At 33.4% G+C, this 27,938-nt stretch overlaps 2 protein-coding genes and 1 long non-coding RNA gene across 3 annotated transcripts; 2 read left to right on the top strand and 1 right to left on the bottom strand.

Annotated features, from left to right (window-relative positions):
* Window positions 1-4,991: 4,991 nt before the first annotated feature.
* On the top strand, window positions 4,992-5,818 carry LOC128182474 (uncharacterized). The gene has a single exon (XM_052851109.1). It carries the CDS (start codon window positions 5,113-5,115, stop codon window positions 5,788-5,790), a length of 678 nt encoding a protein of 225 aa, XP_052707069.1. The 5' UTR covers window positions 4,992-5,112; the 3' UTR covers window positions 5,791-5,818.
* A 6-nt stretch (window positions 5,819-5,824) lies between these two features.
* LOC128182475 (uncharacterized) lies at window positions 5,825-8,454 on the top strand. The gene is made up of 2 exons (XR_008243425.1): window positions 5,825-5,974; window positions 8,307-8,454. It is a non-coding gene; the product is annotated as an uncharacterized LOC128182475 (long non-coding RNA).
* A 4,723-nt stretch (window positions 8,455-13,177) lies between these two features.
* LOC128179513 (uncharacterized) lies at window positions 13,178-26,017 on the bottom strand. Its single transcript, XM_052846949.1, has 15 exons — window positions 25,788-26,017; window positions 25,142-25,245; window positions 23,397-23,477; window positions 20,724-20,891; window positions 20,239-20,406; window positions 19,146-19,313; window positions 18,174-18,341; window positions 17,682-17,849; window positions 17,081-17,248; window positions 16,594-16,761; window positions 16,107-16,274; window positions 15,622-15,789; window positions 15,130-15,297; window positions 14,631-14,717; window positions 13,178-14,314 (listed from the first exon to the last, which is right to left on the bottom strand). Exons 1-15 carry the CDS (start codon window positions 25,838-25,840, stop codon window positions 13,935-13,937), a joined length of 2,385 nt encoding a protein of 794 aa, XP_052702909.1. The 5' UTR covers window positions 25,841-26,017; the 3' UTR covers window positions 13,178-13,934.
* Between the last annotated feature and the right edge of the window lie 1,921 nt (window positions 26,018-27,938).

The following is a 27,938-nucleotide window of genomic DNA, read 5'->3' as shown; positions in this document are numbered from 1 at the left end:
CTCTTTTTTTATAGTTGTTTATGTAAATGTTATCAAGAGAAAAATGTCTTCTATTTCGTTATATTTTTCAGAATAAACAGTTTAAGACTAAAAACATTAACTCTTTTATTCTGAGAATGAATTAGCACCAATTGAACCTTGAAACAAAGACGATAAATATTTTTTTTTAACTTAAACAGTTAAACCAGTCTTGTATAGCATTGTTTCTTTTGTTTGCTGTTGGACAGTTTCAGGTTCTAAAGAAGTATATGGAAGATAAAAAGCTGACCTTAATAATTTCGTATTCCTTAAACTTAAACTAAGCAATACCGACCTCTCTTTCTCTGTTGGAGAAAGCGTATTTTTTTTACCAAAAAATTAAGGAATTTAATAAGAAATGCAAATACTGACACCGTTCGATATTCTGGATATGGAGGTAGGATATTTTGTAACAAATAAGAGCATTTTTTGATATATGTGATTAAGCCAAATCAAAACTTAATTCCTTGACAGGGTGGTATGCAAAAGTTTTTTAGGGATGAAGGGGAGGTGGCAAGGCAAAGTTTAGTTTATTTTCTTTCATTTAACATAAACCTTTCCCGGAAAAGCTGCGGTCTAGATAATGGAAAGATTACTTTAACTTTAGAAGTTCATATAATAAGTGAACTTTTTAATCTACGTTCTGGTGTGAATTGTGATTACACGTACATGTAAATTTATATGATCAATTGGAATAATCTTCTACAAAATGGAAATGCAAAATACAACATGGGATAATTTACTAACATTTCAACGTTTCTTTTGAGGTTTCGTTGCCACTCCCACATATGTCACTCCCATTAAATTTGTTTCTTTAGTGGCAAATGTAAAGTCTTATTTTGTTACCGGCATGCATGTAGCCGTCCAAGTTTAACCCATCGCTGTCCATTATATTTAAAAATGATCAGTTTTATATCCATTATTTTTAAAGAATGGACACTTCAAGGTAACGTATTGGCTTGTATTTTAAATTTAAAAGTGGGTTATCTTGGATCCAAACTGAAAATGACAAAGGATTATATAACAAAAAATGATTTCATTAAGGAAAATTAAAATACAATAATTTCTTTTTTACTTCTTAACTATATCTGTTATATTATCCAGTGTTTGAAACTGGTTTACGATGAACACATATCATGTTTTACAGGTAGCCACCTCAAAGGTAGGTAAAACAGTTTTTATTCATCACTTTCAGTTCGGTTTTTTCACATTTTACAGTGCATGTCAACTGATAATAATAACTGTTTGTTTATGTAACCCAAAATACCATATTAAACAGGAGGCTTAAACATTTTATTATCAGCCTTTTGGGTCTTTTCATTAGCGATTGCATCAAAAGACAATTTTACTATTCATTATAAAATCTAATCGATCGGAGTTTGCACCATTTCAAGAGAAGTGTTTCTTGACTAGCTTTATTAACTTTTTCTTTAAATCGTTCACAGTTTAAGCAAGATGGGGTGTAGTCTTAGGTAATGCTCATTATGCAAGTCTATGTTGATGTTATATTGATGCATGCACAATGACCAATCTTATCTTAACATGTTACTTGTACCTGTTATAGTGCACGTGCTCTAAACAAGTTGTCAGAGATAACCTCAAAAGTGGGGGGTTTTTTTCTTGAATTAAAGTTAGTAAGACTTTATTTGCTTTATTGGAGAGAGATATCGACATTAAATGTCAATAAGCACGCTTTATACATAAAATCTGCTACTGTCTCCTTTTGAAATTGATACATACGTGACATTTATCATGGGTTTTTTGGAATGTACGGGAAGTGAATGCGACTTTGGTTTTAACCTTATCACAGCCAGAGCCAAAAACAGACCAGACGCAGTTCCTTGTTGACCTAACCATAAAATATATGACCCCAATCAAATTTTTATTTTGATGAATATTCATTTTTCTCTTATATTTTTATGGCTATCGTACGCATAATCCCTAAGTATGCAATAGACTTTTATAGTTGTTTACACTTTAAAAACTGACACGTGGGTATGCCTTGTTCGTTTTGGTATTGATGAGGTTCTACCAAGGGAATATTTAAATGTTAGAGTTGTAGTTCTTTTTCCCAGAGAGGTGTTTTGCATTGCAGGTAATTATGATACTTGAGTAAAATATTTTTCCAAAACATTGTTTTGTTACTATTAACTTATTTAAAAGTTAAGTCAAAATACTGGTAATAAGACCAAGTATTAATATTAATCTGATTAATATTGGTTTACTTGCTAGCTGTTTATTGTTTTAGACGGGTTTTTTTTCAAAATGAAAACCAATTTAAGCTGACAATATGAATTATGTAAATACCATCTCAGTCTCATTAGAATCCCTATTGCTTTATACCAATAAACCTTTATTTCGCGTATGTACGTACCATATCCTTTCTCTCACTCTTTGTTTAGACCAGAATTACGACTTTTCTTTCAATTCATACAGATATAATGACAACGAACAACGACAAAAAAGTTGAAAAGTTTTATCGTCAGCAGGAAGTCATAAATTTTGTCTGAAGTTTTGTGGGCAGTGTTCAAATTACGAAAAATGTGTGAGAAACCAATGTGATCAGCTAAAACAATATCATAATGTTGATATCAGAAATATATAACGCATTCCGTGAGAAAAGAAATCCGTACATTTTTGTTCCATTGTTTCTTTCCCTAAATTTTGGGCTCGTATCTTGCATTTTTACACATTATGCAATACACAATAATATACACATTATGTTTGAGAGTAGATACAAGATTCATGCTCCTTATAGATAGTACGGTTTATTTGTTGGTATTTTTGTTTCGTTGATTTTCTGGAACGTAGATGACAATGATAAAAGGGCTAGCTAGTGAATCCATCAGGATTCGGATGCCCAAAATGACGGCTGCTCCAGTACACACCACCCATAGCTGACAGTTACACGTCGAGATTTTCAGAGGATAAGCTGAGGTACAAGAATTGTCAGATCCTCGCTGGAGAGAAATGTTTTGATGCACCAAGTAAGTATTTTGTGATAAAATACCACAAGATGTGCATATAACAGGATGATTAATCACTCTCTCATCTCCTCTCTTACTTTCTGTGTGTTTACAAAAGTGCAAGCGCTGATTGACATAATTAATTAGTGTATTGTCTTACGCTTACACTGTGTGTTTCAGGGCTTAAGGAGATTCCCGTACTTTTCTATTTCGAGGGGTCAAAATGTACTTTAGCATTAATACTAGTACACTAGTACTGCTAACAGGATAGTACACGTATATGAACCATAGTTGAGATATCAAATCAATGGTCCTCAAAAGGCAGCAATATTTTTGTAAAGAATTATCAAAAGAGGTTTTATTCAAAAAAGTTGTTCACAATTAACATCAAGTATAGCTTTCGTTCATCACGCAAACTATTAAATAGAACAATGTTAACTTATTTAAAGATAATAAATTCTTTAAAAATTGATAATGTACATGTAATATACAGGAAACTGTTTAGTTGAATGAAATATATTAATTACGAGCGTGTAGTTCTATTAAGGCAGTAACGGTTAGGACGCCAAACTAAGGTCAAATCCCATGTGGCTACTTGGTGGTGTGTCCTTTGACAATGTAACTTATCCATAGTGCAATAGTTCACCTACAGACCAGTCTTACATAAGCTTTCTGACCTTCAGTAAAGGTACGTGTAAGCCAGACTGGCCGCGGGTCTTCGACGATGACTTGGTCTAGAAGTTTACCTGTGATGGACTGATTTCCCATTTACTAAGGGTCCATTACTCTTACTGCTACCCACTACAAGGACCAAATATGTGTCACACGCCTCAAAATGATAACGGCTTCGTTAGGAACTTTAACTTAATGATTGATCTATGGCTCTTTGCCAGTTTGAAGCACTAGTACATGTATGTATTTGCATTGGTCCTAAGGAATTCTTTCCCTGCTCACTAGAAAGGTTAAAAGTGTCAAGACAATGCCCAAACAAAGACTTTGTATATACGATTTTCATTTGAACAGCTTTGATATTTAAAACAATTTTGAATCATATATACTTTTTTAATGTCCAAAGGTGCAGATTTGACATGACTTGACATGCTAATAAATAAGATTTGCTCTGCAAGAATCTCAGAAGAAACGCAAATTTTTGATGCTATCTGTTTAATGTGCAGTTATTAAATAACCCATTAAAAAGCTGATAATTTTGAGAGGAAACGAAAATACATTTTTACTGTATTTTTTTTAACAAATCATACATGCATTGCATTTTGAGTAACTGAATGAATAAATCACACTGAAGTACCTTTTTGGACGTTTTCTACATCGTTTCTGATTTTCATCTCTTATGAATTGCTAAATATGAAACGGACCGAACATGCAACTTTAAAATCATTGGAATACTACACAGATTTGTGTTTACGGGGTCTATTTTTTGTTTGTTTCTTTGCTTGAAAATATGTGTGGATTTTAAAGAATGTGTTGCCACAATCATTCGCAGGTTTTTTTTTTCCTGGTGGAAACGGCATGCAAAAGATTGGTATGAATGGTAATTGTTCAGCAATCGGAAGCTGTGCACATAGGCATAAAATACCTTTCTTCTGTAAGAACAAGAATCATCACTGTGTGTTAAAAAAGAGAAAAAAAAGTAAATAACCCTCTGAATTAACCATTCCATGTTCTAAGATTACAAATCGTTCAACAAAGACGTCTTATGTTAATTGAACAGATTAGTGTTCCATCTGTGCCTTTCTCTCTTCAAAGAAATTCGGGATATTTTGATTGCAATTGCAGCCACATCAGAAAAAAACCAACATATTCGACAGTGAACCTTATGATACAAGCAAAGAATGCACTTTGATTGAATTTGATTATTATTCTTCTCATCAAATGCTTGATGCTGGGAATCATACTTTATTTATATTTATAGTATCTCCAGAAACCGCAACACCAGAATAGCGAAGAATTTTCATTGGTGAATAATACTCCCAACATCGTAGGCAGTTGCCATAGTATTTAACGCGACAACGCTAAGCAGATTTCCATCAGAATTCGCTTCCGCATTTCTCTGTGTGCTCCTCTTTCTTGCTAAATTATTTTCTTACAGCAAATTGGTCTGCGAATCAGGATGAGCTGTGATCCTCAGCCAGAGATGCCAGAGGGCTACCTTGGTCCTCAAGAACGGTTTAATGAGCTGGGACTAAGCGTTCAGTCACATACCGACCCCGTTATTACGGCTAGAGACAATCATTACGAAATTAAGATGAAACACAGAGGACCTATCAAGGTTACTCACCAACTTCAGTCTTGCAAGGATGAAAAGGACTACTCGGAATTTGTTTTCACTCAGATCAAGGATGGAATCGTTCAGCTCCTCCTCCACTTTCCCTCACCGGGTTGGTACAAGCTTCAGATTTACGCCCTCCCGTTGTCAGACCCAAGCAAGTCATTGCCGAACGTTTACAACTACCTAATTCACTGCACCAAAACATTAAACCCATGTTTTCCCTTTCCGAAACAATATGTGCAATGGAAGGATGGCTGCTACCTGTATGAGCCGTTGAACCTCTGCGAGTCTACTAAACTGACCCACGTCAAATGGCGGGTCCTGATACCCCACGCTAAACAGGTGGCGGTGGTCGTTGATGACGAATGGACCCACCTGGAGAACAAAGGCGGTCCCGTTTTCGAAGGCACGTGTAATCTTAATCAGTATCGCGGAAAGGACAAAAAAGTTACGTTAAACGCAAACTTCGGAGAGGATGAAAGCAAATATTCTACTATGCTAGAATACCACATCAAATAGACTGTTGTACAGTTCCATAGTTATACTTTTTATACTTTGTATATTACATTTTTCTGTAAAAACTTAGCTTGCTTATATATATGGCTATAGTTGGGATATAGATATGTTTTATATTTTTGGACTGCTGTGATTTGAAAAACTATAAGGAATCTGCAGGTCTTTGACGAAAGAAGTTTAGTGTGAAGTAAGTAAGTCTCTCTCTTTATCTCTATCTCTCTCTCTCTCTCTCTCTCTCTCTCTCTCTCTCTCTCTCTCAAAAGTAATTTTTGAAAAAAATCTTGTAACAGAAAGCAGTATTAAAAACCATGTTTGATCAACAGACGCATGTTTTCAATATACTTTCATAATTTCGTACACTCTTTACAGTTCCGATTAATTGTTTCATTACAATTAAAAATTCATTTGAAAAGTAGTATTCGTTCTTGAAAAGAAAATAAAACAATTATAATCTACTTAAACTACAAAATGTCATACCATTGCAATTGAGCGTCTCATTCTTCAAATTGTTTCCAAATACTTGTAAACCTTTAAAAAGGTTTTTTTAATGATGTAAAACATTAAATTTTCAGCGCTTGCGTGTGTGGTTTGTCTTCAAAGGAAACATAAGTTTCAGTGATTTTGTAGATAATAGAAATCGAGGAAAGGATCGTTTACGATAGTTCTAATTTTATTCACATTAAACAATGATAAAACAGTTAGATAGAATATTTCTGCGTTTAACCCACAATCTTAGCGGCCACGAAAGCACACCGTTATAATATCGATGGCATTCTGTTTGAAATCAAAATAAAAAGGATCAGTTCCGTGATTTCTGGAAGCCCGTGTCTACTTTTCATTAATTCTGATATCTTTTTATCACGTGTAAAAATAGATTTCAGATGTATCTGAAAATTGAACAGCGCTGCAAGTGGTCATTCATCTGTTTCATAATCAGCAAACCAGATCTATACAGGGGGAAAAAGCAACTGGCTTCATCGACGTCAGATCGAGATAAATATGAAATACTTTCATATGCTGATCACCGCAAGATTACTTCTTTATAGTACGGGAAAATTGCTCAGAAAAAATATACCCTTATCTTATCAAACCTGTTACTTTTAGCAATGTACAAACACATCAAACTGGTCATTAGCGGGATGGAGTGAGAGGTGTTTTTTTTTTTCTTATGTATGTATCTTGTTTTTAAGCCAAGCAAAAATATGTAAATACGGAAACGTTAAGTTATTTATACATCTTAAGTAAATCAGTTGACCAGATTTGCTTCTGGCGCTTTTGATATCATGTGACTGATAGATCTCTATCTAGAAAATGTGAGTCGTGTGACGTACTCCGATTTTTATCAATACCTAACGACTGTTGGTTTGCCAGGAAACCTGTTTTTGTTGGTAAGCAACAAAGTTGTCAAAACAAATTATATCGCAACATAAACGAACAAATAGTGACGAAGGCAAGGAAATGTATATGTACCCATAAACCAAAGCTTCGTTTCCGTGATGCTTACTCCGATATTTATTTCCCGAGTCGCAGAAAAGCGGAGTGAGTAAAAATCTCGTAATGTTCTGGCAGAACAACAACAAACTAAGCAGCTCTTCTACCTTGAACTATATGCCTTGCATCCAGACCCTGTAATCAATCACTATTCTTGTTCTCGAAGTGTTTCTAGTGAGATAAGGACGCTGGGTTTTCTTTTTACTTCATTTCAAACTTCACAAATTTTGCGTTAGGAAGTTCAGAAGTTTTATGAAAGTCGTAACTGTCGTTTTCACTTTCTCTTTGAACATGCCAACATTTTACGTCATGCTAGAAGCATGCAAGTGACGACAGCGGAATGTTGTTTGTTTCTGCATCACCTATATGTATCTCTGTTACTAGAATCTTTTTTTTTTTAGTTCAGTTAGAAATATGATAATTCGCAACATTTTTCGTAAACTTGATTAACATGATTATTTTTTTTTCAAAGCTGTAGATGGTTAAATGGAACTTTATTAAAAATGAAGGTTTTATATTTAAATTTTACAAATTTAAAACGTGGCTCAAACAGTTTTACAAAATTAATCCATTATAAAAACTTTACTCCCTAAACGTTTTCTCATGATATTAATATCAATGTACCTACAAAGTCGAAAGCTAGGTTTTCATTGAAAAAAAAGTAAATATTGATGAATCGAAATCTCTGTTAATATTTCCACAATGCGTATGAGACGAACTGTTTCCTTTACAATCTGCCTATTGATGGTTAAGCTCAAAGCGAAAGAATTAAAATATTCTGAACCAAAATAATCCGGTGGCTGATACAAAAAAAAAAAACACCAAAAAAGCAAACAAACAAACAAAGGCGAATTATTACTTCTACACATCAAAACTACATTTTCTTTTGGGGAATTGATAAATTTTTACTGAAATCTTCTTCTATACTAGTATCTTGGTTTTTTTATTATAGTTTTATTAGTATAGTTAAATTTGAATTGATTTATTCAGATTTAAAATTCAAATGATCATTTTTCTTTTTTTTTCAGAATGCTGCGGCTGCAATGAACGCTGAGCGTACCCTAGAGGCTGAATAGCTGCCGATCGCTGGCACATACAGAATTTCATCCGCTATCGCTTTTCCAGAGAATTATTTATATGTACATATAAATTAGCTTTAATAAAGATATCAGCATAGTTATATCTTTTTCAAACTGTTTTCTCCTTGAGTTTGACCGCTTTGATGCAATAATCAAAGCAAAAATAAATCCAAACCTTGGCAAAATCTTTGCAAACGAATTGGGGAAAAAAACCCGTCCATTTTTAAGAAAATCGGTGGAAAATACTTATCATCATAAAGCTAAGTGGCTAGCTGGAACTCTAGATGGTCCCAAACTATAACATGAAACCCAGCATGTCATTCCGCCCAGACTTGGCAATGGGATTGAGAGCAGGTTAATTAACAAAGATACAAGTGTCATGCCAATGTGATTTTGTGTCTAAGAAACAGAGGGAATTCGAAGCATACAGGCGTAGACGTGTATTTAGGAATGTAGACTTCTCCCACACAACGGAATATTTACTCATTTATATTGATTCGGCAAACAATCCTTGTTCATTATGCTCTCGTCTCGTATTTAGCTGGGTAATCAAAAACTTTTATTTTTTTTTTATAATATATGATTCATATACGTCTAATATTGCATATTGTGGTCATTTAATATACTATAAAAAGGTAGGCATTTCAGATATGCATTTTTAAAAAAACTAATTCCATCCATCTTTTTTTTTAAAGTTTAGTGGATATTTTGATTTCAAACCGTTGATATTAGTCGGTGAAATTAAAAAGACCATTATTTGAAAAGTTAAGAATAATTCTAATATTAATAAAGAAATAAAAATTCTATGCAATTACTTTTACTTCCGCCAAACATTTATAGTTTTAAGAAACCAAAATCTTATACGAATCATACGTTTTTGAAGGATATATATTCATCGTAAAATTAAATGCCTTTGGAATAATATATTGTTGCAATTGCTGCCTGGCTCGGATAGTTTTCTGATTAATGCAGCATTTCGGACAAGCGTGTAAAAACCAACCAGATGTCGAAAGGGAAGCCATAAATTTATTTCACTCATTTAATTATAGACGGATAGGTCTGCGATGAGAGTGAGAGGAGAGAGAACAAAAACTATCAAGTACGGTGCAGATATCGTAATTCACTCATAACTCTGTTACATAACTGAATAGTTTCGAAACGTTGTAACGGGGAGTGGAATTTCGTGTTTTACATTTCGGCAAAATCTAAATTCGATTCTATACTTGTTAGAACCACTGCCGGTGTCTAGCTTTTTCTCCTTTTTCTGTTTAAAAAAAATGAACCAAAACCATGCTGACAGCAACGGCAAGAGTGCGTGCACTTGCTTTTATTTTTGGATTACGTGTTTAAATCATTGACTACTCAAACATTTAAACCAGAGTTTACATGTACATCCTTTGCTATAAATGTTAAGGTCTCTTGCACACGTAGCGTCTTTTTAAATGATACAACAGTTTGCTGACTGAAATACTAGTAATAAATGACAAAAAATGAGCTAATTTTTGTAGAATTTTCAAAAGAAAATGTTAACATTTTTTTAAGTTTTAAGTTTAAAAAAGAATGTATATTTACGTGTCCCACAATTCTTCTTTTACATTTTACTGTAGTTTCTGTATCAAAGTGGAATTGCAGTCAACCATTTATACCATTACATTTACTATTCCACCTTACAACCATTCACTGAGTTAACTTGGTTAGCTCCTATGATTTTGACTGATTTCAAAAACCGTCAAAATTGTAGTCGCCAAAATTAAGCCAATGTATTCTATACAGTATACTATACTATTTTTAAACATATAAAAATCGCAAGATTTGTTGTGGCTGCCGCTGGAATTAAATGCAATACTAGTAATTTATCAATAAAAATGGCAACATTTTACACCCGCCAAAGTGACCCGTTATGCATTTTTACCTACCTGTGAATGTACATAGAATTAAAAAATATCGTTTATAGTAGTACTTCAAAAATTATGTTATCGTTTAGGAAAAAGCGACAAAATACCACACACGCCCAGTGAGCGTTTAAACTAATGCAAATCGACTTTTTAAATTCATTCCAGATTTCTGCTTCTGTACGGTCTTGCTGATCGTATCAGCCGACACATATCGGTAAAGCGTTTGATAGTTCAAACTCTTTTTTTTTTCACCCGAATGACACGGCGGTGAATGAAAAGATTATAGATATGTAGATGAGGAGTTTAGAATAAATTCTTCAGCTTATTGAGAAATTGTATTCTTGTCAAACTACGATAATTAATAATTTCGCCAGAAGTTGGACCGAATGCAACGTATGCAAACACACATGCACTGGCTGAAGGTGGCACGCGATTTACAATTTTTAAAAGAAAACGGTACATATATCATCTGTAAAACTGAATCTTGGCTTATCAAATATTCAATAAAAAAAAAAAAGATAAGTGAAAGCTTGACATATATCTGTATGAATCAATCACCACAATCTTAGAACTATTTCATGCTGCTTCAAATTATACACGGTTCGTAGAGTTATGCTTGTTAGCGATAGACCGATAATTTGATTGAAAACAGAAATTTGAAAGTTAAGTACCTGTTAATGATGTTGATTTTTAAAGTTTACGGGATGCTTAGCTCGGAAATGATTTTTTCGTGCAGAGTTAATTGTTTTTGCACCTGCCTTTTGGGAGAGCCACAAGGAAGACAAACTATGTCGGGAGAGAAGGTATTTGTTGTTATGCCTCAGGGTTTTTTTTTTTTCTTGATAATAATGAACGAAATTGGCCGTGTCAGCTAAAGGAATCTGTTTTTGCCTCCACAGATAAAAGAAGAAAGGAAATGCTACCCCAATTATGAAATGTAGTCACATTTGATTTAGCCATTATCTGTTCAACGATCATTTGTTTTAGTTTTATTGTGTTCACTTTCGAATAAAGAAATTTGAGTGTGAGCGTGTTTTTTTAAAAAATATATTTCAAATTTATGATATTGAGTCTTTCTCAGTTATGCAGATTCTATAAAATGTGGTTTTTGTTATTGAATTTCTTTAAAATATATATATATATATATATATATATATATATATATATATATATATATATATATATATATATATATATATATATATATATATATATATATATATATACACCATACTCTATATATATATATATATATATATATATATATATATATATATATATATATATACACCATACTCTATATATATATATATATATATATATATATACTCACACTTGCTTATTTATTGGGTCTGCTCTGTATTTATGAATTATTGGGCCAATTGTTATCTGTAGTTATGCGAAGACGGGATCAGATTGATAATATCCAAATGCACGTCAGGAAGCTATGTATAGCATAAAAACGAGACTAAATTGTTAACCAACTGTATATATGCCTATTGCATTTAAACTGTAGAATTGGGTCTTGGACCCTATTGTTGAAAATTGTATATATATTCCGAAATCAGTTGGTTGGTCTAATAAGTTATGATCGATTTATACTGGTATTTCCGTTAATTTCTGCCATTCTTGAAAGCTATGATTATATTATTTAAAAATAAATTAACTTACAACAGTTACTGTTTATATGGTTTTGCATTTACATCATAGTTTTGTATCGTTGACCCAATTATTAAAAATACATTAGCTAAAAAAAAGAAACTGTGCATTACTTTAAAAACATTTAAGGTGCGCAATTATTACTTTCGATGTCAGTCTTATAAAATAAAGAAGCTGTACGGTTTTTCCGGGGACCAAGTAAATATTATGCAGTAAACCAACGAGAACCACATGTCGCTATTGAATCGTAAACATGTAGTAGACCGCCATGCTTTGCGATTCATTCAATTGGAGAATGGGTTCGACGAAAACATTGTCATGTGAAAAATGCTTTCCATAAAGTTCGTGTACCTGACCTATCACAATTAAGGTGACTCACTACACCGTGAAATATTTTCTCAAATCAGCAGAAAAATTACTTGATTATGACAGATATCATAATGGGTAAAAAGTATTAAAGTCTAATAGGCAAAAAAATGTGCAATTTTGGATGAAAAATTACATTTTCAAAACCTTAATCCAGTTAACATGAACAAAAGCTCCCAGCAGATTCGAACTCATGATCTGCCGTTCAGAAGCCCAATACTTTAACCAGTGAGCTACGACGATATACAACCCAATTGAACGATATAAACAGTTTAACAAAACATTTAAATCGCCATCTTGTGACGTTGTGTCTTAAAAGGTATAAGTGTAGGTGTAGTGAGGTACCTTAAGGAATATACATGTGAAATATGAAAACCCTAAAGTACCAACCGTTCTAAAGTTATGGCCAAGGATGAAATTTTCAAAAGTAGGTCAAACTCGAAGGTCAAATTGTTGGTACCGTAGGGAAGGTCTATGCAATATCTATATTCTCTTGGCTTGCAAAAACTGTCTAAAATTTGATAATTTCATCGCAACCGAGTAACACGGCGAGGTGAGACCTCCACAACGAAATACTTTGAACTGGGCTGCAAAAATATGGTATTGGTGTACATGAGAAATCTTTCCTATCATCAATTAAAAATGTTTTATATAGTCATATGGACACTTTAGAATAACACGAACTCTTCAGTCCCATGGCCAGTACTATGAAGAGCAAAATATTATTCCAAAAGTGTACAGTCAAACAATTCAGAAATTATTTATTTCTGGTTACTTGTCTCTCATACATGTAGTATTTCCTGTGCACTGCAGGCTCATGTGACACAGACATTTTTGTTAAGAAAAAAATGGGGGGGGGGGGGATATCTGGATTATCTGCCTGTCGTGTTAATCAAAAATAACAACATGAATGATAATTTCATTTATTACTACTTGGTGCATAAAAGTAAAACTTAAACTAAAATGTATTAGCTGAAAACTTATTTTTTAAAAATCAATATTTCAAAAGTGTATATCACAAAATCCAATATGCATTCATAAAAATGTTACATTGTACAGTAAAGTACATGATAATCCAGGTCAGCTTCTAAAATTGTAGCTATGTCACAATGGTTTCCATAGAAAGTCAAAGTGCATAGGAACAAATTTAAAAAAAAATCAACAAATCTGATAATTGAAAAAAAAAAACTTTTTGTAAAGTTCTGCATACAGTCATTTTTGTTTTTGGATACCTGAAACAAGATTAATATCGTTGACATCATGTATCATGTCTTTGAAAATTGTTTAAGTTTACCCTTCTCTTTATTCCATTTCTTTTAAGTTCCATATGCATTCGATTGAATATTTATCAATTTAGCCTAGCACTTAAAATATCATGTTTATTTCTCATTTGTTGACGAACACATCATTCCTGTGGTCTTTATTGTCAGTGTTTATCTGATAAACTTCCAGTATGTCATGCAAGTGTTACATGTTGCACACCAGTTTGTAGCATAATAATTAAAGCATGAGCCCAATAAAAAGATCTTCACTCGCTGATTGATTTAAAATTAAAAAAAAATCAATAGACTAAGACAGAAATAGCAGTACAATTTCCAAAACATATTCAGAAAAATAGTTTTATCAATCTAATTAGTTACCTTCATGTTGAGCTAAATCATACAAAATTTACAAACACTGCATTTAAATTTCTTCTTCCAATAAATTCAATGGTCTGCAAAGCTTTCTTCGATGAGAATAAATAAATTCGAAAAATTCCTTCATAATCATCATACACTGGCATATAATCAATCCTTTTTGCATAACAAAAGGCATTAACTTCGTCATATATACAGTATTTTCTTGTTGACACAAAACCAATAGACTTAGAATGAAGAGTATCATCAATAAGTGTTTCATTGGTTATCCTAGAGCCATGACCATCTTTCTCTGTGTAGAGCTTAGACATTCCTTTGCAGGTTGCTGATACATCTCTTTGGATATCTTCACTGATGCTGAAAACTCCTTGGTCACCCTGTGTTTCATCAGTTCTCATTTCTACAATACGAAATCATATCTTGGATATAGATATACTGTCAGAAAGTTAAAACAAAATGAGTCGAGTTTTGCAATAAAAAAGAGTCTAGAACATGTATCTGAACTATTGGGTCACACATGTCAGACCACAGTATAGGGCCTACATTCATCAATTACCAATACTATTCTAACCTGATAAGAACATAGACCCTATAATATGAGGTTACATTTAAGACAAAACCAATTGCTAAGCATCAACATAAGGACATTTTGCTGAAAATTCTGGCCTATTAGTTAGACAATATTGTGAATTATACAAATGTATCAAATACATTGCCATTGCAAAGATCCTTAATGAGTGTTTTATTGGTTATCCTAGAGCTAAAAACTTCTTGATCACATTGTGTTTTATCAGTTCTTATTTCTACAATACGTAATCGTATCTTAGATACAGATATTCTATCAGTATGGAAATACAAAATGTGTAATGTTTTGCAATAAAAAAGAGTAAAGAACATAATTCTGAGCTATTTACTCATACATGTCAGACGACACTATAGGGCCTACATTTATCAATTACCAATACTATTCTGACATGTAAAGAACATGGACCCTATAATATGGTGTTACTTTAAGACAAACCAATTGCTAATCATCAACATGTAGATATTTTTGCTGAAAAGATGGGTCTTATTGTTAGACAATATTGTGAATCATAACAATACATTAAAGACAAAACCAATTTCTAAGCATCAAGATGTGGAAATTTTTGCTGAAAATAATGTCCTATTAGTGTGACAATATTGTGAATCACATGAATGTATCAAATACATTACCATTGCCAAGATCCTCAATGAGTGGTTCATTGGTTATCCTAGAATCATGACTATCCTTCTCTCTGTAGAGCCCAGGCTTTTCTATGCAGCTTGCTGATACATATCTTTGGTTTTCCTCATTGATGCTGAAAACTCTTTTGTGATCCTGAGTTTCATCAGTTCTCATTTCTACAATATGTATTCATATTCCAAATACATATACACTGTCAGAAAGTTAAAACAACATGAGTCAAGTTTTGTGATAAAATAGAGTCAAGATCATGTATCTGAACTATTGGGTCACACATGTCAGACCACACTATTGGGCCTACATTTACATGCATCAATTACCAATACTTTTCAAACCTGTCAAGAACATGGACCCTATAAAATGGAGAGACATATAATACAACACCAACTGCTAAGCAACAACATGTGGACATTTTTGCTGAGAAACATGGGCCTAATAGTTAGACAATATTGTGAATCATACAAATGTATCAAATACATTACCATTGCCAAGATCCTCAATGAGTGTTTCATTGGTTATTCTAGAGCCATGACTATCTTTCTCTGTGTAGAGCCCAGGCTCTCCAGTGCAAGTTGCTGAAACATATCTTTGGTTTTCCTCTATGACGCTGAAAACTCCTTGGTCACCCTGTGTTTCATCAGTTCCCATTTCTGCAATATGTAATCATATCTTAGATACATATATACTGTCAGTAAGTGAAAACAAAATGACAAAGGTTTTGCAATAAAAAAGAGTCTAGAACATGTATCTGAACTATTGGGTCACACATGTCAGAACACACTATAGGGCCTATATATTTCAAATACCAATTCTACTCTAATATGTCAAGAACATGGACCCTATAATATGGGGTTACATTTAAGACAAACCAATTGCTAATCATCAACATGTAGACATTTCTGCTGAGAAACATGGGCCTAATAGTTAGACAATATTGTGAATCATACAAATGTATCAAATACATTACCATTGCCAAGATCCTCAATGAGTGTTTCATTGGTTATTCTAGAGCCATGACTATCTGTCTCTGTGTAGAGCCCATGCTTTTCTATGCAGGTTGCTGAAACATATCTTTGGTTTTCCTCTATGATGCTGAAAACTCCTTGGTCACCCTGTGTTTCATCAGTTCTCATTTCTGCAATATGTAATCATATCTTAGATACAAACATGTATATACTGTCAGTAAGTGAAAACAAAATGACAAAGGTTTTGCAATAAAAAAGAGTCTAGAACATGTATCTGAACTATTGGGTCACACATGTCAGACCACACTATAGGGCCTATATATTTCAAATACCAATTCTACTCTGTGTGAAGAACATGGACCCTATAATATGGGGTTACATTTAAGACAAACCAATTGCTAATCATCAACATGTAGACATTTTGCTGAGAAACATGGGCCTAATAGTTAGACAATATTGTGAATCATACAAATGTATCAAATACATTACCATTGCCAAGATCCTCAATGAGTGTTTCATTGGTTATTCTAGAGCCATGACTATCTGTCTCTGTGTAGAGCCCAGGCTTTTCTATGCAGGTTGCTGAAACATATCTTTGGTTTTTCTCTCTGATGCTGAAAACTCCTTGGTCACCCTGTGTTTCATCGGTTCTCATTTCTGCAATATGTAATCATATCTTAGATACATACATGTATATACTGTCAGTAAGTGAAAACAAAATGACAAAGGTTTTGCGATAAAAAAGAGTCTAGAACATGTATCTGAACTATTGGGTCACACATGTCAGACCACACTATAGGGCCTATATATTTCAAATACCAATTCTACTCTATGTGAAGAACATGGACCCTATAATATTGGGTTACATTTAAGACAAACCAATTGCTAATCATCAACATGTAGACATTTTGCTGAGAAACATGGGCCTAATAGTTAGACAATATTGTGAATCATACAAATGTATCAAATACATTACCATTGCCAAGATCCTCAATGAGTGTTTCATTGGTTATTCTAGAGCCATGACTATCTGTCTCTGTGTAGAGCCCATGCTTTTCTATGCAGGTTGCTGATACACATCTTTGGTTTTTCTTTCTGATGCTGAAAACTCCTTGGTCACCCTGTGTTTCATCAGTTCTCATTTCTACAATACATAATCATATTCCAAATAGAGATTTTCTGTCAGAAAGTTAAATCAAAATGAGTAATGTTTTGCGATGAAAAAAGGTCTAGACCACGTATCTGAATTATTGGGTCACACGTGTCAGACCACATTATTGGGCCTATATCTATCAATTACCAATTCTATTCTAATCTGTCAAGAACATGGACCCTATAATATGGGGATACATTTAAGACAAACCAGTTGCTAAGCATCAACATTTGGACATTTCTGCTGAAAAGATGGGCCTTATTGTTAGACAATGTCTTGAATCTTATGAATGTTTCAAATATATTACCAATATATTTAAGACAAAACCAATTTCCAAGCATCCAGATGTGGAAATTTTCGGTGAAAATAATGTCCTATTAGTTAGACAATATTGTGAATCACATGAATGTATCAAATACATTACCATTGCCAAGATCCTCAATGAGTGTTTCATTGGTTATCCTAGAATCATGACTATCCTTCTCTCTGTAGAGCCCAGGCTTTTCTATGCAGCTTGCTGATACATATCTTTGGTTTTCCTCACTGATGCTGAAAAATCTTTTGTGACCCTGAGATTCATCAGTTCTCATTTCTACAATATGAATTCATATTCCAAATACATATACACTGTCAGAAAGTTAAAACAAAATGAGTCAAGTTTTGTGATAAAATAGAGTCTAGAACATGTATCTGAACTATTGGGTCACACATGTCAGACCACACTATTGGGCCTACATTTACATGCATCAATTACCAATACTTTTCAAACCTGTCAAGAACATGGACCCTATAAAATGGAGAGACATTTAATACAACACCAACTGCTAAGCAACAACATGTGGACATTTGTGCTGAGAAACATGGGCCTAATAGTTAGACAATATTGTGAATTATACAAATGTATCAAATACATTACCATTGCCAAGCTCCTCAATGAGTGTTTCATTGATTGTCCTAGAGCCATGACTATCTTTCTCTGTGTAGAGCCCAGGCTCTCCAGTGCAAGTTGCTGAAACATATCTTTGGTTTTCCTCTATGACGCTGAAAACTCCTTGGTCACCCTGTGTTTCATCAGTTCCCATTTCTGCAATATGTAATCATATTTTAAATACATATATACTGTCAGTAAGTGAAAACAAAATGACAAAGGTTTTGCAATAAAAAAGAGTCTAGAACATGTATCTGAACTATTGGGTCACACATGTCAGAACACACTATAGGGCCTATATATTTCAAATACCAATTCTACTCTAATATGTCAAGAACATGGACCCTATAATATGGGGTTACATTTAAGACAAACCAATTGCTAATCATCAACATGTAGACATTTTTGCTGAGAAACATGGGCCTAATAGTTAGACAATATTGTGAATCATACAAATGTATCAAATACATTACCATTGCCAAGATCCTCAATGAGTGTTTCATTGGTTATTCTAGAGCCATGACTATCTGTCTCTGTGTAGAGCCCATGCTTTTCTATGCAGGTTGCTGAAACATATCTTTGGTTTTCCTCTATGATGCTGAAAACTCCTTGGTCACCCTGTGTTTCATCGGTTCTCATTTCTGCAATATGTAATCATATCTTAGATACATACATGTATATACTGTCAGTAAGTGAAAACAAAATGACAAAGGTTTTGCGATAAAAAAGAGTCTAGAACATGTATCTGAACTATTGGGTCACACATGTCAGACCACACTATAGGGCCTATATATTTCAAATACCAATTCTACTCTATGTGAAGAACATGGACCCTATAATATTGGGTTACATTTAAGACAAACCAATTGCTAATCATCAACATGTAGACATTTTGCTGAGAAACATGGGCCTAATAGTTAGACATTATTGTGAATCATACAAATGTATCAAATACATTACCATTGCCAAGATCCTCAATGAGTGTTTCATTGGTTATTCTAGAGCCATGACTATCTGTCTCTGTGTAGAGCCCATGCTTTTCTATGCAGGTTGCTGATACACATCTTTGGTTTTTCTCTCTGATGCTGAAAACTCCTTGGTCACCCTGTGTTTCATCAGTTCTCATTTCTACAATACATAATCATATTCCAAATAGAGATTTTCTGTCAGAAAGTTAAATCAAAATGAGTAATGTTTTGCGATGAAAAAAGGTCTAGACCACGTATCTGAATTATTGGGTCACACGTGTCAGACCACATTATTGGGCCTATATCTATCAATTACCAATTCTATTCTAATCTGTCAAGAACATGGACCCTATAATATGGGGATACATTTAAGACAAACCAGTTGCTAAGCATCAACATTTGGACATTTCTGCTGAAAAGATGGGCCTTATTGTTAGACAATGTTTTGAATCTTATGAATGTTTCAAATATATTACCAATATATTTAAGACAAAACCAATTTCCAAGCATCCAGATGTGGAAATTTTCGGTGAAAATAATGTCCTATTAGTTAGACAATATTGTGAATCACATGAATGTATCAAATACATTACCATTGCCAAGATCCTCAATGAGTGTTTCATTGGTTATCCTAGAATCATGACTATCCTTCTCTCTGTAGAGCCCAGGCTTTTCTATGCAGCTTGCTGATACATATCTTTGGTTTTCCTCACTGATGCTGAAAAATCTTTTGTGACCCTGAGATTCATCAGTTCTCATTTCTACAATATGAATTCATATTCCAAATACATATACACTGTCAGAAAGTTAAAACAAAATGAGTCAAGTTTTGTGATAAAATAGAGTCTAGAACATGTATCTGAACTATTGGGTCACACATGTCAGACCACACTATTGGGCCTACATTTACATGCATCAATTACCAATACTTTTCAAACCTGTCAAGAACATGGACCCTATAAAATGGAGAGACATTTAATACAACACCAACTGCTAAGCAACAACATGTGGACATTTGTGCTGAGAAACATGGGCCTAATAGTTAGACAATATTGTGAATTATACAAATGTATCAAATACATTACCATTGCCAAGCTCCTCAATGAGTGTTTCATTGATTGTCCTAGAGCCATGACTATCTTTCTCTGTGTAGAGCCCAGGCTCTCCAGTGCAGGTTGCTGATACACATCTTTGGTTTTTCTCTATGACGCTGAAAACTCCTTGGTCACCCTGTGTTTCATCAGTTCTCATTTCTGCAATATGTAATCATATTTTAAATACATATATACTGTCAGTAAGTGAAAACAAAATGACAAAGGTTTTGCAATAAAAAAGAGTCTAGAACATGTATCTGAACTATTGGGTCACACATGTCAGAACACACTATAGGGCCTATATATTTCAAATACCAATTCTACTCTAATATGTCAAGAACATGGACCCTATAATATGGGGTTACATTTAAGACAAACCAATTGCTAATCATCAACATGTAGACATTTTTGCTGAGAAACATGGGCCTAATAGTTAGACAATATTGTGAATTATACAAATGTATCAAATACATTACCATTGCCAAGATCCTCAATGAGTGTTTCATTGGTTATTCTAGAGCCATGACTATCTGTCTCTGTGTAGAGCCCAGGCTTTTCTATGCAGGTTGCTGAAACATATCTTTGGTTTTTCTCTCTGATGCTAAAAACTCCTTGGTCACCCTGTGTTTCATCGGTTCTCATTTCTGCAATATGTAATCATATCTTAGATACATACATGTATATACTGTCAGTAAGTGAAAACAAAATGACAAAGGTTTTGCGATAAAAAAGAGTCTAGAACATGTATCTGAACTATTGGGTCACACATGTCAGACCACACTATAGGGCCTATATATTTCAAATACCAATTCTACTCTATGTGAAGAACATGGACCCTATAATATTGGGTTACATTTAAGACAAACCAATTGCTAATCATCAACATGTAGACATTTTGCTGAGAAACATGGGCCTAATAGTTAGACAATATTGTGAATCATACAAATGTATCAAATACATTACCATTGCCAAGATCCTCAATGAGTGTTTCATTGGTTATTCTAGAGCCATGACTATCTGTCTCTGTGTAGAGCCCATGCTTTTCTATGCAGGTTGCTGATACACATCTTTGGTTTTTCTTTCTGATGCTGAAAACTCCTTGGTCACCCTGTGTTTCATCAGTTCTCATTTCTACAATACATAATCATATTCCAAATAGAGATTTTCTGTCAGAAAGTTAAATCAAAATGAGTAATGTTTTGCGATGAAAAAAGGTCTAGAACATGTATCTGAATTATTGGGTCACACGTGTCAGACCACACTATAGGGCCTATATTTAATGTATCAATTACCAATTCTATTCTTATCTGTCTAGAACATGGACCCTATACTATGGGGGTACATTTAAGACAAACCAAAAGCTAATCATCAGTTAAATTGTTTTTGCTAACTGTTGTTAAAATGCAGATAACAATCTGCACACACAAAATTTAGTTGTCTAGCTTTCAATCTTTAGTTTCACACTATAGAAAAAGTTATCCTTAACTTGCCTGATGCTCTAGGCAATTATGTGAAAAATTCACATACATCAGATAAACATTAGGGCATGGAAAAGCATTCAGATGCATAGACAGAATACTAAGACATTTAATAGTGATACATATACCTTTTTTTACTGCATGTCTGTATTCCATGAAAGGAATAACCTTGTCCATCTCACACTAACATAGAGGATAACTACACAAATGAAAAGCAAGAAAACGGATGATATTATTTCCGTTATAAGGAGAGCTACAAGGAGATTTTCTTTTTCCATTTTCCTTTGCCATGCCACTTCCTGTCACATGTTTATGACCCAATAATACTGTGCTACATTTACATACACATATCCAAGAGTCTTAGACCCAACAGCAATATATATTTCTAGACCCAATATTTTCATTATTTACTTTTGAGAAAAAGAAGTCTTCATCAGTCCTTAATATTACCAGTAACTGATCATGAAATATATCCACTTGTCCATCCACCAAGTTTCCAACCCCATTAATGTTACTTGTCAGAATTCCTAATTAACTTGCCCAAAGCTGAACATATATAAAGAATTTTGAAGAGTTAAAGATATATCGATAATAATATTTAACATTAATTTGTAACTCAAAACAATTAGGAATAAAGTATTCTCATTTGCTATTTTCAACCATTAATGTTGATTTAACAGTCGCAAACCGAGTTTTATCGGCAAGTGGAGCCGGTAAAACAGATATTTTAGATTCCAACTTTAGTGCAAATAATGCATATTGTTTGTTGTTAACACCTTCCTTTATAAGAAATATATGTCAATAAAGTTTGTGTTTTAGAGTCATTCGTTTTTATGACACGTACAATCAAAAGCTTTCACTCTTGTTAATGCTTGTTTAACTCCCTAAAAAAATTAGTGCATTAGCCACCGTAATCAAAATGCTTTTTCTAAACTTTACAATTGGAAAATGCAGTATTACTGTCTGCAACTTAGTCTTGATCACCACTGTCAATTAACAATATCTATAGTGAAAAGAGACTGAACCCTGATGGCATCATTTCAAAACTATGACAGCTAGTGGCTAGAAATTCTGTGGAATATTAATTTTTAAAAAATCATATTCACAATATTCTTCGAAGGTAACACGATTCTCTTGCTAATCAGACAAGTCTGTCTGAAAATCGACCTGCCTGATCACAAAATGAACTGGACACAGACAATCATGAGACACATGCCCTAGTGGATTTGCGCATCATGTCTCCCTGATCTTCAAAACTTTTTAATTTGCTTTGAAAAGAAAAGTGAAGTGTCACTACATTTTGGGTCTAGGTTAGTCCTTGAAAGTATTTTTGATATTGTGTGAATTCTAATTTTGAACATGGGCACCATAAGTGTAGAATCCCTTCACAAGAGAACATTGAACCTCATGTCAATCTTTACTCCTGTTACACATGGACACACTTTCTTACTTTAAAACACAAGTTACTAGATCCCTTCGACTTTGTTTAAAAGGAAAATAACATACCGGTACATGTTTTGAAAATGTTTTCAAATCAGTGCTCATTATCAAAGGAGTGATAAACATTAATTGTTTTTTTTTTACAGTCTACAGGGCAGGTTGTCAGCCACTTACTGCCTCAAAAAAACAACTCAGCATCTATATTGACCTACTAGTACAAAACTGACTTACCAGTACTTGGTCTTCTTGTGAAAAAACTTGTAAGCACTCTCCTTTGAATTGGTTCTTCTATGCATAATTTGCCCCTGTATTCTGCAATAAATCCCCTTAACATAGAGGTTTTTCTGTTACAACTCCCCAGTCTGCAAAAATTAAAGAACTTTAACATCAGAGATAAACAAATTTACGTTTCAGAATCTAAGAAGGAGCTAGTGATAATTTTCATTTCTACTACAGCTATTGCCAAGATCAAAGAAATGCTGCAGACATTATTTACTAGGGCTGGGACGATACTGTACTTAGCGGATTTGGTAAATATCACGATACATGAGATGCGATACGATACATATCACGATACATTGCAACTAAATGAAAACATGAATAATGGTTTATAATTTATTCAATCTGTTGATGTATTACCGCATGTCCAAAGTTGTTTTATTATATTTAAAATAAGAGTAGCACAATTTACACATTTTTTTAGTCTCGTATCCACTACTTTTTCATAAACAAGTAATCCAAAAGTTGTCCACACTCCAGATTTAGCTTCCTAACAGTTTTGACTACTTTATGAGGTATTTGCCGATTTGGCCATCTTTGTACTTTCATATTAGGCGAGCGGACTGAAAATAGCTGATATATGAAGCTCAAATATTTTTGGAAAATAAAAAAAAGGTTGCTTAGGTATCGTTGTATTAATGGTAAATGTATCAATCCAAATTTGTCAAAATAAATACCATGATGCATCAGTGCATCGGTGGATTGTCCCATCCCTATTATTCACCAATAAATGACAAACTTCATAAAAAAAATAATAATTAAAAAAAATAATAACATTAGAAACACATATTTATTCTATACAGTTGGTATGAATTTTCACTGTAGAATCTAATTCTTATTTTGACCATATCGATGCATTGTCTTCTGCAGTCTAATGAGTTTGTATTGCCTAAAACAGCTGATAAATGTCACTTTTTATAGCAAAGTTGGGCTGTTCCACTGACCTCCTCACAATATTTAATACACTACATGATTTTACTTTTGAAGCAATGAAGTAGAGAAATGAAATTTACTTTCATAAAAGATAATTAATATATGTTACAAACAGATTTATAAATACATGTAATAAAGAATATTTCTAACCCAACAAAAGCTAAAATCGTCTGCATCCGATGCAATTGATATACAAGTAAAAACAAATTGATCCTCTAGTGTTAAATGAAACATTGTGTAATCCAGACATAGTGGCCTTTGTTTGTTTTGTTCTCTATAGAGGAAACGATCATTCCTATTTTAGAGATGTATGTAGAATAGAAATAAAGTCCTTGTTGTCGTGAATCATGCAGAATAACCTCTGAGGTCTATAAATGTTGTTTGAAATATAAAAGTCTCAGCGAATGCCTCAGCTTTAATATTTCAAACAACATCTTTTACCTTGGGGGTTAATTATTCTGCAACATTCACAAAATTGCAGACTATTTCTTAAATCTAAATAGAAGTGAAACAACTCATTACTGTATCAATTTGTTTCAGTAGTGTTTAAATCTAAAGCAAACAAACAAGTATTTTTTTAATATTTATATGAAAAATGTGTTTATGTACCTAGGATCAATTAACTTGGGCAAAATATCAACACTTCATTCACCAGAGTTTTCTCAATAAATGCAAATAATACCTTTCAGAGAAAAAATAATAAATATAAACCAGGAGCAACCCATGTACATGAAACTTACAGGTGTATTATTACATGTACTTACGTATCTCATCACAAATCCAAATTTTTTTGAGGAATTTTAAATCCCTTTTTCTTTCAATGCATTCTTTGGCCACCATTAGAGGCTTTTTACGTTTGTTGTTTCTTCTGAAAGCAAAAGAAAAAAAGTGTGCGTTGATCAGCTGATGTGCAGATAGAAAACATTAGCCTTTATACTGTTATATGCTTGTGCCCCCTCAATAATAACATCTGATGACCTTCTTTTTGGGGGGTTATTTTTTTTGTCAGTCAAGGAATTTTGTGCCCCCCCCCCAACTGAAAATCATTTTCAAAATGTATGGTGGCCACCCCCACCCCCCCCCCCCCCCTTCCAAAGTGAAAGTCCTTCCTACGGACCTGGTTCAGTTCATACAGGCACTACACTCGAATGTTATAAAGAATAGAGAATATAACCTTAACACTTTTAAAATCCTTAATTGTTTCTGTGCTTTTTAGGTAGAGTCAAGACAATTCAGTTGGGCAGAGGAATTTCGAACTCCAATAAAAACGAATGTTTCTTCAGCATTATACCTTTCAACGACATTATACCTTTCAAATATATCAATCTTTGATAGTGTTTATATTTATATTACAAAATTAATTCCATTGGACCCTATTAAAGCAGTGTAAATGTAAAAATGTATATATACCTCTGCATCATAGTGGCAACCACTTCGTGGGTCTTCGGTGAATTTCGGTTCATTCCGCATCTAATTTCGCGCCATTTTCACGCGACTTCTGATTGGACAATGACAATATGTGACCCTCACGGGAAATTAAGGCCCAACAGTTCGGGTTACAGACAAACAGTTCATTTTACACATGTTTACGATTGTAAGGAAATAGAGCTACGATTAATTGTCGGGTCTATAATTGTTGGGTCGATGACCCAACAGCTTAAAAAAGACCCGACAATTAAACAAAGACCCAACAACAAGCTCATAAATTTGCAGTTGACCAGACAATTGACCAAGTTTAAAACTATATATATATATATATATATATATATATATATATATATATATATATATATATATATATATATATATATATATATATATATATATAAGAATAAATGTTTCTCATTGAAGTATTTCAATTACGAACAATTCCTAAGAAATAAGACCAAATATTTTAGAGTTTGGTCGCAAAAAAGTAAGTTTGAGATCTATATCAGCATGTAAAAGTAATCAAGAGGGAATTTCCAGAGAAAAATCAATAAATAGATAAAAAAAATAGAATTAATATGAAAATGTGATCGAAATCAGAACTTTTGGAATGTAAATCATTTAAACAATAAAAGTTTTCTTTGGTGATTCATGATGGATATGAAGGTACATGTAGCAATTTGGGTCTGATATCATAATGATTATTTCGTGCAGTCCGTGATTCTTTTTTCTTTAGGTTGCTCAAGGTTTCAACCGATCGATAAACTGGTTAGAACTGGATCGTGTAGATTTCAGCTCTGTCAGTTTTATAGAGCTATGAATCACAACCGGATTTCCTAAGAAATAGAGAGGAAAGTACTCATTTAATGTACATGTAAATATATATTATATCAATAAATTCGACTGCGTTTAGTCGGAGCGACTAACTAAAGTAAAACATGAATAAAAAGCCAGTTTAAAATGTAGGGAACCATGCAGTTTTAATCTTTTATTTATGTCCCAGGGAAGACCACCGACGCACGTCCAATAGTAGGTGTCTTATTCTCCCCATTCCTCCGTCGATTCCTCATCAACCTTTCAACCTCTCTCAAAAAAGGAAGGAGAGAGAGAGAGAGAGAGAGAGAGAGAGAGAGAGAGAGAGAGAGAGAGAGAGAGAGAGAGAGAGAGAAAATTCTTTGACAAAGTTTTGTTTATAGCAGCTTTGAATGCATAAATCAAAATAACGCTTAATTTCATAACTTAAAATGTGTATAGGACGCACTAGACTATATATAATGCACACTAAATAAATGTTATTTATTTTAACAACTGTCGTCAAACAAATGACTTTACCACATCAAACACTACAAACAGAGTGCTCTATATTACAATTCAAGATAAATCCACAATTTTGTTTATCATATATCTATGTCATACAAGGAACACTAAGTGACAATTCACGAAGCTTTTAAACACGATATTTCATTGTTACTTTATTTTTAAGTACCCATGTTTTGTCCTTTCATTTTCTGATTTTCTATGACTGTGACTGGTCGCGTCTTTATATTACCCATGTATTTGGTATGTGTTGAGAGAAAAAAAAGTTTTATGTTTTGCTGGGATTGGAATGTCGAAGCGTTTGATCTCGATGACATTTTATCAAATTGCAATGAAAACCAATCTCTCTCTCTCTCTCTCTCTCTCTCTCTCTCTCTCTCTCTCTCTCTCTCTCTCTCCATAAAGTTAAGTATGCGCCTTAAATATAATGTATATGACCGACAGATGATGATAAAGAGTTTGTGGTCGACAAGCTTTTGAAAAGAGTTGAAGAACTTGTGGTATTAAAAACCCCACAGAAATCTTGATTCATCATGTATCCCCTTCCTCTCTCTAAAGTAGTCATGTGGTATCAATGTATATGCCGTTTTAAGGTTTAATCTCAGTACTGTGACAACAACAACAGCAAAAATGGTCACAATTAATCACTATACGTATGATCCTCTTTCTTTTTGATGGTGCGGGGGGGGGGGGGGGGCTCTTTCCTCAAAAATTTTCTGTTTATCTATTAAATTGCTATATTTCATCTATATTTGGGAGTAAACAATCGTATCGCAGTTGAATTAATTAGGTAATAACACGATATAGCGATAAAAT

Source organism: Crassostrea angulata, chromosome 4 (genome assembly GCF_025612915.1).
Source record: "Crassostrea angulata isolate pt1a10 chromosome 4, ASM2561291v2, whole genome shotgun sequence".
Taxonomy (NCBI): domain Eukaryota; kingdom Metazoa; phylum Mollusca; class Bivalvia; order Ostreida; family Ostreidae; genus Magallana; species Magallana angulata.
This window is presented reverse-complemented; position numbering and strand designations above follow the sequence as displayed.